Raw genomic sequence first — 11083 nt, 5'->3', positions numbered from 1 at the left:
GTGCGTGCGTGCGTGCGTGCGTGCGTGCGTGCGTGCGTGCGTGCGTGTGTGCGTGTGTGTGTGCATTTTTGTGCCATTGTAATGCTGATTTATCAGTTATCTCTGTAAAGGATCTGGATAAAATCTCTACCTATTAGTTTTGCAGAGTGGGCAGTGCATGTTGTTACAGGAGTCGCCTGCTCTGGTGCATGTTCATCAGACGAGGCAGGAATTCTTGTTCCTCATGTGGGTCAAATTCTCAGGTTATTGAAGGATGCTTGAACACCCACATTCTGTAAACTTTCAGTCCAGTCCAGCCTTTTAGATTAGGACTAACTGAGACAACAGACCACAATGAATAAAGTATCTTTTTTAAATTAAAGGCTGTAGTTTGTAGCAAAGCAGTAAATTAAAATTATTAGTCACTGTTTTGTCCTTTTTGAATCAGGATAGCGCTTTTATGTGCTATAATTCTATCAGAGGGTCTTATGTAGGATCAACACAAATTAAGAGTTGCAGTTAGTGAGCCTAATTGTTTTTAAACCGGTTATAGAGCTTTTTTAGGCCCAGGAGACTAAGATGTAGACCTGGTTTGTTGTTTGAGTCACTGATTGAAACCTGGCCTGACCCTCAGTGTTTCCACCGCTATCCATGAGGATAAAAACCAAGCAGCGCAGGTATTAACGGCGTCCGTGCAAGCTGAAGCAAGTCGTGTCTGAAGAGTGTTTATCGCAGCAAAGGGCGCCACATCATCCTTCATTTCCATTCGCCATTTGAACTTTTCTACTGTGTCCGAAACGCGAGCATCCTCAACTTGAGCTGAGTGTGAGCAGGTTCAGCTCGTGTGTGCTTTTCTGTTAACGGTCTCTTCTCCTCTATGTGACTGCAGGTTCCTGAGGGGCCGCAGAGTGGCCGGGCGGTTTGATTGGCTGGTGGAGGGCTCGTGCTGATTGCTGATTATTGGTGCTGGGGAGGGTGACTAAGAAAGAGAGAGAGCGGAAAAGGGAGAGAGGGAGGTGGAGGAGGTCGGAGATTAGGCGAGCTGCCGGGGAGGTTTGCATGTCCGCATGCTCACGTGTCCATAAGCAGCAAAGCATTCTGGGCTTTCAGAGGAGGGAGGTAGAAGAGATGATGCCAAAGCCACGAACAAGCAATAAAGGATTTAATATCTTCACATGAGATCCAAACCCACCTCTGAGCTGTGGACCATTTTTGCCTTTCAGGGTAGGAAGTAGCAACCACAGCAGTTTATTAGCTACACCAAGCTCAGCTGCATGCAGTCCTGACATTAAGTGAGAATTGTAAAGACTTTATGTTGAAACTACAGAAAGCTCCGGATTTTACCAACTACTTCCTGTTAAACCATCATAAGCAGCTTCAGTAAAAGCTGAGCATCGATCTTTTATTTCTGTGCCACGCTGCTCACTTCGTGGGCCTTTATGTCGAGCTGCCCTGTTCTGACCTTGTATCGATGGGTCACCTGTACAAATGTGACTAAATATAAGAAATGGATTTTAAAGGTAGGTTAGGACCACTTCTGCTTGGTGAACCTAATAAACTGATTAGTTTTACATTTCTTGAATTTATCTTTTAGTGTTAAATATCAGCTTATCCCTTCTATAGATTACATTACTCTCTGTATCTGCTGGACACACTGTTTGGGGGCAAGTCTTAAAATTTTTCTCCTATAATAACAAAGTTGTTTTTTATAAGTGCCCCACAAGTACAACTTGTTCCCACCTTGCTGGTTTATTTATTTAAAAATTTCTCACCATATTTTTTTAAAGTGTATCTCTCTCACACACACACATACACACACTTTCTCCCAGACTTTGCGTCCAGCTTGTGGCAAGATTTAAATAAATAAATTAAAAATAACAGCAGACGTCAGAGTCCAGGCCAGGGTTTTCTTATCTTTCAGGGTCAGGTGCTCATCCAGCATTTGCTGCCACTAACAACAGTCAGTCCTGTCCCGCTCCTGCTCACTCCTCATCCTTATCTGTGCTGTGTTGGTGTCTGCCTGCCTGAGCCACTCTGCTCCTCGTTGCCTGCCTTCACTCTCTTACAGTCGCATGTGGGGTTTTTGTTTGTTTTAAAAAAAAAAAAAGTGTCATAAATGTGTCTCAGCTATGATCCTGTGCGAGTTTTCTTTCTTTCCTTCCATCTGTGACTGTGCATATGTGACTCCAGCTCTGTGTGTGTCGAATGCCATGATGTTCCAGCATGAATGGGATTTTGTTCGGTTTAATGTCTCCGTGCGGCTCATTAGACAGATAGCAGGACTATCGGGGAAATACAGGCCCTCTCTCCCCTCTTTCCGTTTTTCTTTCTTCTCCTTTTCCTCGTTGGGTTGCGATTCCACCAGTTGACCAGCAGATGGCGGCCTTCCCTCACCAAACCACAGCTCTGCTCGCTCCGGACTGTGCCTGAACACCAAACTAAGAAAGAGGAGGAGGAGCTCCGGTGTCTTTGCAATTAAGACTGCCTTAAAACTTCACCTTGTTTTCCTGTGGATGGATTTTTCTCACAAGCATAAAACGATGCGTCTGCTTTTCCGCCTGACTACATCTCCCATCGGCCAACTGGGCTGACCTGACCTCTATCGGGCGACTGAAGAGGTTTCCCATTTAATAGGTTGTACATGTGAATGTGATGACAAGCACGCATGCATCAGCGACATGTACTCGTGTACGGAAGGCCAAACATTTACACATACCGATGAGTTTTTTGTCCCCTCCCTGCCCCCCGGCTTAATAGGCTTTCCATACATGTGAACATGTTAATTTGTGCACATGTGCGTTTTTGTTAGTTTTAACCATTGAATGATTTGTACATATTAACATCTGTCATGTTGAATGTGTTTCCGTGGTGATTGTTTTTAGGTTTATCGGCCATTTTTATGAGAGACATGTTTTGAATTGAACCGATGCACTTTGTCCGAAAGTACTACAGCATTTAAATCTGACAAACAGTGACTAGATGAATGAATGAATGAAGGTGAGAGACACGTTAACTATCTGAATGACCCCTGTGCAGACGTGAGAAACCAAACAAATAAGCGTGAGTAATTTCTCTTGACTGTTTTATACTCTTTTTGTATCTCATTTTGAGCAAAGAGGCTTTTTTTTGTGCATGATTTTGTAGTCTTTGAATTCATTCACCAGTTAGTTTTTTTTTTAATGGCCCACTTGATCTTCTGTTAGACTAACAAAATTATACACCTACTACTTAACGTAAAAAGCCGCCAACGATTCATCTCACGTGACGTAAGTGTAAACAGCAGGTGGCCATGCTTTCGTTGTAATCTATGTTTCTTTGATGAAGCTGTGAACCGTGCAGAACAATGCTGTAGATGTTGTTACTTGAACTTTTCGCCCCGCCCTCTTCATCTAGGACTACAACTGATACTTCCAGGACTTGTTCAGTGTACATTTGATTTGATTTGCAAAGACGTCACCAAGCTTCATCAGTGATTTTTCTTATGTGTACATATGACTTTTTGTTCCAGTGTTAATGCAGTCATATGAGGTCATCCAGTTTCTGCTTTAAAGCAGTGAAGACCACAGCTAATAGTTTTTAATCGCCGGACAGTCAAGTGTAACAATTATGAACGAGTTGCAACAAACTGCAAGATATGACTTCCAGTTAGCTTCACATATGAGAAGCTTGAATGTTCCACTGATTGTTTCAGCATTCAAACTTACCCCACCATAACCTTCAGGCCATTATTGTCAGACAGCGAAATCATGTTGTGAGTGTGATAAACTTCCAACAGGAATAAGATTAAAATTTTGCTGACATTTATGTTGCGGAGCATTTAGAATGGTAAGCATTTCATGCAAACCCTTAACTAGCTGTGATGCTTTAAATGTGACTGCTACACTTTGGTTTGGCTCAAGGCCCGTTTGGAGCGTGCCGTCCCTATAGAGCTGCTGAGTGATGCAGCAGTTTGCAAGTGAGAAAACACACCAGACTCCAAATATATGCATAAAACTGTGTATTCTAATGGACACTGTGCTGTAACTCTGAATATAATGCAAAAGTACTAAATACCGATTGAGCTTTGACGCTATACTAAATCTGCAGTAAGTTTTATGTACAAACGGTTTGTTTTTTAATAACACTGTGAGCGTGGTGCTGTTCACTACCCAGCAAAAACCACATGTTCTCCACATTCCTGTTTTTGTCCTGTGGAAACTTTGTATCCAGCAACCATGTAAAGATACTTTCCAGCTGTTTAAACGTTTTATTTAAAATCAGAAAGAAATACAAGAACAGCAGGTACAAGGTGCTTTAGCAGGATGTTAACATGTAAATCTGTGTTTCTACCATGTTGTAACCAATTGCAGTACTTCTCTTTTCGTATTGTTGTGCACATCTTTTTACTTTGAATGTCTTTGGACACTTTGTGAACAAAATGCTTTTTTTCTTCTCTCAGAATATTGTTCTAATAAAATAAGCAGCATTGAAAAGAAGTGGAGTTGTTTCAGTGGAAGTTTGTGGAAGATTTTAGAACAATGACAGTGCACACATTCAATGGTAACACGCTCAACTTCTCCAGATCGTGCTTATGGCATTTAATCTTACCACAGTAGTTCATAATAATATAAACATTAAAATTTATCAGCATGTTTTTTTTTCTTAAACAGTCATCTACAGAAAGTATTTACAGTCTATTATTAACATGCTTTAAATATGTACAGCTTTAATGTCTTGCTTATTAACATATTTCCATTATTTCTGCGTGTGTGTCTGTACAAACACATTACTCAGGCACACAGATCATGACTTTCTGCTCGCAAAAAATGATTACCTGCTGATTCCTTCTGTCGCCTGCTGAGTGGAAGAATTCATCATCTCAGATATTTACCTCTTATTGCTGGGTGAGCGGTGTTTGTAGCAAATGGCCACATAGATTTAAAGTGCCCTGATTATTATATATATTTGTTGTTATGTAACATACCAGCATAATAGTGCAAAGCTAATGAGGCTAACAGAAAACAGAACAAAAATACAAACTTTAAGACTGTTGGCAATTGTCCGTCCTTTTTCTCTATCACTTGTTCAGGTGCCGCAGGTGTTGTGACATTTTTCAACCTGCTAATGTACGCTGACGACATCGAGCAACATCATCTGACAGAAACGACCACACACACACACGTTAGTCATCTTAAAGAGAGCACTGCAGACAAAGGCTAAAAACAGCTGCTGGAGCAATGTACAGTATGAGAACGACAATGTGGCGTTATTTATTTATTTTTTTACCAGGCCATTTAAACCCTGAACACAGAGAGACAACCACACCTACAGTCAGTGTAGAAAGACCATTTCACCTGAAGTGCATGTCTTGGGACTGTGCAAGGAAACCCATGCAATCACAGGGAGATCATGCAAACTCCACACGCAAAGGCCCACCTGCTGTGAGATGACACCCGCACCACCGTGCTGCTGCTCATCAGTCATTCTAATTAGACGCACAAGTGATTTGTGTACAGACAGTACACACACCCTTTTCTTGTTACCCCCTCTACACCCTGATTTTCAAAACAGTGATATAGACCGACTAAAACAGCTGGAAACGATGGACAGCTGTTCCACTGAAAATGAACGAACATGAATGAGTATGAATCAGTTTACCTAAGTTAGTCTCAAATCCACTGTTGCAAAGTTAAACACAACCATGTGATATTAACTTATCAATTTAAAAGTGGATCAGTGTTCACATCACTTCCTGAAATAGCTTCCACTGCATCAGTCTGATTAAAAAAGTTAAAAGCGAGATGTGTCTGAGGTGTTTGGGTGCAGACATCACTTTTCAGTCTATTGTGTCATGACAGCGGTAATATTTTTTGAGCTTTCCAGTGTTTTGTTTGACTGAAACTACTTAGCTGTAAAGGTTTTTTTCTGGTGATTGTCCGTACTGTAAATTCATTCTTTCTCCTTCCTAAAATTTGTATTTATTCCCCTTAATCCTTTTCTCAGACAAAGGGAATCAGAAGCTGTTTCACTCTAAAAAGCCATCAGGCAAACCTGGGATGTGTAATATTGGGCTACATAATTAAAGCTGACCTGACGGGACAGTGAACATCTGGACTGAACAAAAGGAGTTCAGTTTTCACAGATGTTCTGAAGCTTTTCATGAATGAAATGAGCCCGGCTTTGGTTCACATTCCATCAGAGCACATTGACCTGAAGGTGAACGTTCCCGCCTGCTGTGCTGCGGAGCGCCTTCAGAGAACAGTGATCCTCCTGATGATCCTGATTGGCTCACTAATCACTTCCTGTCTTTTCTGTTCTGCTGTGTTCACGTAGAAGAAGTCAGATTATGGTTGGTGTTGTGGATGGAGGCTCCAGTTTCCGTGACAACGCAGTGAGGATGAGGTTGAATTTGTTGTAGCGATCTGATTGGTTGACCGTAGCTCCGCGACTTCCCCAGAGCAGTCGCAGCTGAAAGTCTGTCTTAAACACTTCGAGCAGATCGTCGTCACACTGAAACCCTAAAGAACAAACACACAGGTGGATTTTATTTATTCATTTGTTTTTAAAGGAACACGTGACGCCCGTTTTTGGTAGAATTTGGTGGACTCTTCTGGTGTTTACCTTGTAAGATCTTCTGTGCATTGGCAGTGTAGCCGTGCGCATTGCGTGCAATGTTGCGTGCAGCCTCCAGGTGGCGCAGCATGATGTCACAGCCCTGGTCGCTGGTCTCCCAGAGCTCCACCCCGTCAGGTGCAATTGAAGGACGCTCCATCAGCGTGAGGAATGGCAGGAGGAGGGGCACACAGACCACCGGAGGAGAGGAGGCTGCAGCAGAGTGAGGTTAGTAGAGTTTATGAGCGCCATAAAAAACATAAACACTGACTTTTGCTTTTTTTAAGCTGTAAATATAGAAAAAAATAATGCAATGTTCATCCTTACTGGCTGAATTTGAACAAAAGGGTTTTTTATAGCAACAGTAACCCTTTTATAAGACAATGCTTAGGATCTACTTACCCCATGTATTTTATTAAAAAGACGAAACAAAATATACTCAATTTATTTGATGATGTTTCATTTATGAACAATAGGATATATATATTTTAAATTACAGTAATGCTATCATCCAAATTCTCACATTCACCAGCAACTGTATCAGGCACACCTGTTCAACTGCTCCTTTACACAAATGTCTAATCAGCCAATCACATGGCAGCAACTTGATGCATTTAGTCATGTAGACGTGGTCAAGGCGATCTGCTGAAGTTTAATTTGAACTTTAAAATGGGGAAGCGAGGTTATTTAAGTGACTTCGAACACGACATGTTTGTTGTTATAATATATACATTTTGTTCTTTTCGATATAGTCATACAGGCTACGATCAACTTGGCAACCGGCCCTTCCCTTACCTTCCCTGTGTGTTCATGCAGATTAAAGTTAAGTGTGGAAGAATTGGTTGCTGGCCAAAGAAAAGTGAAAAGATTTAGGGGCAAACCTAAGAGAGAAAAATAAAAACAAAGCAAAAACATATGCACCAAAATGTGTCAAATTAGCCGACATGTTAGTTATCGGGCTGCTGCTGCTGTACCGTTAACAGTAGCATCAACAACAACCCTCACAGTCACAGGAGGCTGCTGTTGCTAGCGGAGAGTGAGGTGGGCTGCCTGGAGCAAAAATGCCGTGGCAATCTTTTGTCCCAGTCCAGACCTGGTTATCATCTTACTTTCACCAGGAAAAACAAAGGTTGTTGATGAAAACTATGAAGTCAGTCGTGTGGTGTCTGGATTCTAAGTCACATGCACATCCTCGATACCCTTAATACAGCCCTGACTAACACAGAGATGGAGACCATGTAACCTGGATGCTACATTTTCAGAGAGTCCCAAAAACACAGCCTCACACTTCCTGTAAGTCTAAATGATGATTTGATGTAATTTCTTTTCTCTTTTTGGGAAATAATACGTATTATATCTTTAAGCTGTTATCAGTGGCTATAGGCTGTGTTTGTCCTCTTACCGGTGCCTTCGTACAGATTCTTGTAGAAAGGCTTGAGTGTTTTCTCGTAGCTGATAGCGGTCTGTGTGAAATTCCTTCGTAGAGTCGTCCATGTTTCCTCCAAACGACTGATCTACATCAACAACAAACATCAACTTTAAGAGTTTCAAACTACAATTAAATCTCTCCTTTTTTGTTTTTTTACATGATAGAGAGATTTTAGTTGTCATATTCGTGTGTGTGTCTATTCATATCATTGTGGGGACCATAAATTGGAAGTTTACTAAATTTATGGGGACCAAAATCCAGTTCCCACAAGTTTGAAGGCATTTTTGAGACTCAAAATGTGGCTTTAGTGTCATTGTTACGATTGGGTTATGCTTAGGGTTTAGGGCTAGGCATTCATTACCTGAGGCAGGTCCAGAGCTTTCATCAGGGCTGTGAAAGCAAACAGGTCACCAACCGTGTCCTTCAGCTCTATAGCAACCAGAATGAGGCGATTTAAAGTGGAAGCCCGCTCCTCCACGCTACCCGTACATCCCAGAATATCCACAGCAACAGCTATTGCCATGGTGTGGTGCCTAGGAGACAGATGGAGGAGATGGGTGGATTACAAACAGCCCCCAACAGCAATGTCTTTTGTTCCTTATCTGATGGTCCAGCGGTGCAGTAGTCTAACTACAGACCTCACTGCCTGGAGGGGCGAGTTCCACGATGGGTTCCCCTGTACGACATGTTTAATGGTGGTATATCAGCTTCAGTTCAAACTTCTAACAACTAGTCCCTTAGTCATGCTGCACTGAGCTTTGTTCATCACTCTCCATGTCTTTATACACCTCTCTGCATTTAATCATTAGTTGTTATTAATCTCTGGCTCTCGCCCACATCTCGTCTTTGTCCTGTCTTCCTCCCCTCACCCAGAACTGGTCATGGCTGTCCTCCTCGAGTCTGGTTCTGCTGGAGGTTTCTTCCTGTTAAAAGGGACTTTTTGCTTCCCACTGTCGCCAAGTGTTTGCTCGTACTGGGTCATTTGACTGTTTTATTGTAGGATCTTTATCTTAAAGTATAGAGCCCCTTGAGGCGGCTGCTGTTGTGATTTAGTTCTATACAATCAAAACAGAAGAGAATTGAATTGTGTCTGCTACTACCCCAAAAGAGCTAACCAATACAGTGTATTTACCTTTCCATCAGGTCCAGCCTCAGCTGACGACCGTGCGGCAGCGTCACCAGCTCCAGACCGGAGGACACGCCCATTTGACCTTTAAGCTCTGGAGTCACTCCCAGTATCCTGGCAACCTGGTGGGAAGAAAAGAAATTTTACAAGTAGCTGTTAGAACAGTTTTCTGTTATAGTTTGTCACCCTGCTTCATTGGATGTGCCTAGCGCATGTGTTTGGATGAGGCAAAACATTTTATTTGGTTGTGTCTCTGCATCATGAAGATCATTTTTGTTCTGCAGCAGCATCATCAGGTGCAGGGTGGAAATCTAATTCTCTATAGTGCACAAACACACACACACATACACACAGAGAGGATCTGTGTGTCACAGCAGCAGTAAACATGTTTACCTGCAGATTAAATGCACGCGTCGACATCTGTCTAGTGTCAGTTTTCATTTTCCCAGCACGGTGATGCTGTTTGCAGCACTTTCTGATATGTTATTATTAACAATGAATCATACCGGGTCTTTGGCAGTAACTGATGGTTTTAGAATTTAGTAAATGTAGTAGTGCTGCAGAGGTGGGAAGTAATGAAGTACAAATACTTAGTTTCTGTACTTCAGTAGAATTTTCAGGTATCTTGACTATTTATCTTTCTGACAACTTTTTATTTTTACTCTCTTAAATAAAAATCTGTACTTTTTTCTCCTTACATTTTCAAAACAGGCTCATTACTATTGGTTTGATGCATTTTGAGGTGTGAGGCAAACCTTTTTTTACGTCACTCCATCAAACCAATTTGAGCCTAAACAGTAACACGTGAAAGACAATTCTGTTTGTGTATTAATCAGCAGGTTGTATAAAAAGACGAAAGAGGTAAAATCATGTACCATAGTCGGGAATTAAAGTGGGCTGGTGTTTTGGGGTGAGTTTTTTTGTTTTGTGCTTTTTGGGCACGACACCAGAACGACTGCAGGTGTGCACAAGTGCTACAAAGGAGGAACGAAGAGTGAGAGGAGCAAAACGAGTATCTTTTTTTAATAATTCTATCAGCTTAACAAACATCAGCAAGCACACAAACTGCTTGTGTGCAGTTTGTTGCACAGTGTGTTGCTAGCTAAAGGTCCAGCTGCTGTATTTCACAAGGAGAGAAAAGAAAGAGCTCACCCAGAGATGGAGAAAGATAAGACAGGACAGGAGAGGAAGAACAGGTTAGATGTAAAGGTAAGGATGCTCAGTGGGATTTGATATACTGGAAAAGCTTTAATATAAATCCTCATGTTTTCACCCAAATATTATGTGTGTACATGTCACATTACGCTTTATCATAATGCGAAACTACTGCTAATCAAACTGAGGCAGACTGTTTTTTAAGAATTGGATGAAGATCCTCTGCAGATTAGTGAAGATACTGCTGTACTGTGATGGATTAAAAGTAAAGAACAGTGTGTGACTGGTGCACAGTGGCTGTGTTTCATGGTCAGAGTTAGATTATATCAGGTACAGCACAGATGAATTTGAAGTTAAGCTGATGATGCTGAGATTCATTCATCAAATTCCACCTTCACCAACTTTATACTGTCTAATATAAAGACAGTACAAACAGTGTAGAGGATGGAACAGGACAACTCATAAAACATCTGCTTACATCTTAAATTGAGGTGTGTAAATCCACAAAGGGCAGTAAACCTCAGAGCAGTAGCCCAGATCAGCTGATCACAGCCTGTACACAAAGAAACTCACTGCAGCCCTCAATATGAATTGTGATTCTTTTCCCCACGCTGAGCGACGACAGCTGATGTTAGAGTTTCACCACACGCTCAATCCCACTTTAACCTCTTCCCTACTCACAGTCAACAACGCAGGCAACAGAAAATAGAATTATTCTTTTATTTTCCTTCTTTTTCACTGCTCACTTTCTACTTAAGTAGTCGTTTCATAACAAGCTTCCTTTGTTTTTGTTTTTTTATTTA

General features: G+C 41.6%; 2 protein-coding genes across 5 annotated transcripts in view; one reads left to right on the top strand and one right to left on the bottom strand.

Moving 5' to 3' along the window:
• fnbp1l (formin binding protein 1-like) overlaps positions 1-4151 on the top strand; it is a 50750-nt gene extending 46599 nt beyond the window's left edge. Inside the window, exon 17 of the mRNA XM_005753535.2 lies at positions 869-4151. Coding sequence (XP_005753592.1) covers positions 869-876 — 8 coding nt within the window. The 3' untranslated portion in view covers positions 877-4151. The remainder of the gene's footprint in view (positions 1-868) is intronic.
• A 60-nt stretch (positions 4152-4211) lies between these two features.
• The window catches only part of bcar3 (BCAR3 adaptor protein, NSP family member), an 80464-nt gene continuing 73592 nt past the window's right edge, over positions 4212-11083 (bottom strand). For all 4 annotated transcript variants that reach the window (XM_005753529.1, XM_005753531.1, XM_005753532.1 and 1 more), the window contains 5 exons: positions 9132-9247; positions 8361-8532; positions 7973-8084; positions 6580-6783; positions 4212-6476 (listed from right to left, as the gene is read on the bottom strand). In XM_005753529.1, coding sequence (XP_005753586.1) covers positions 6298-6476; positions 6580-6783; positions 7973-8084; positions 8361-8532; positions 9132-9247 — 783 coding nt within the window. In that variant the 3' untranslated portion in view covers positions 4212-6297. The remainder of the gene's footprint in view (positions 6477-6579; positions 6784-7972; positions 8085-8360; positions 8533-9131; positions 9248-11083) is intronic.

The sequence above is a fragment of the Pundamilia nyererei genome, unplaced genomic scaffold (assembly GCF_000239375.1).
Source record: "Pundamilia nyererei isolate P.nyererei 1_Seehausen unplaced genomic scaffold, PunNye1.0 scaffold00436, whole genome shotgun sequence".
NCBI lineage: Eukaryota > Metazoa > Chordata > Actinopteri > Cichliformes > Cichlidae > Pundamilia > Pundamilia nyererei.
This window is presented reverse-complemented; position numbering and strand designations above follow the sequence as displayed.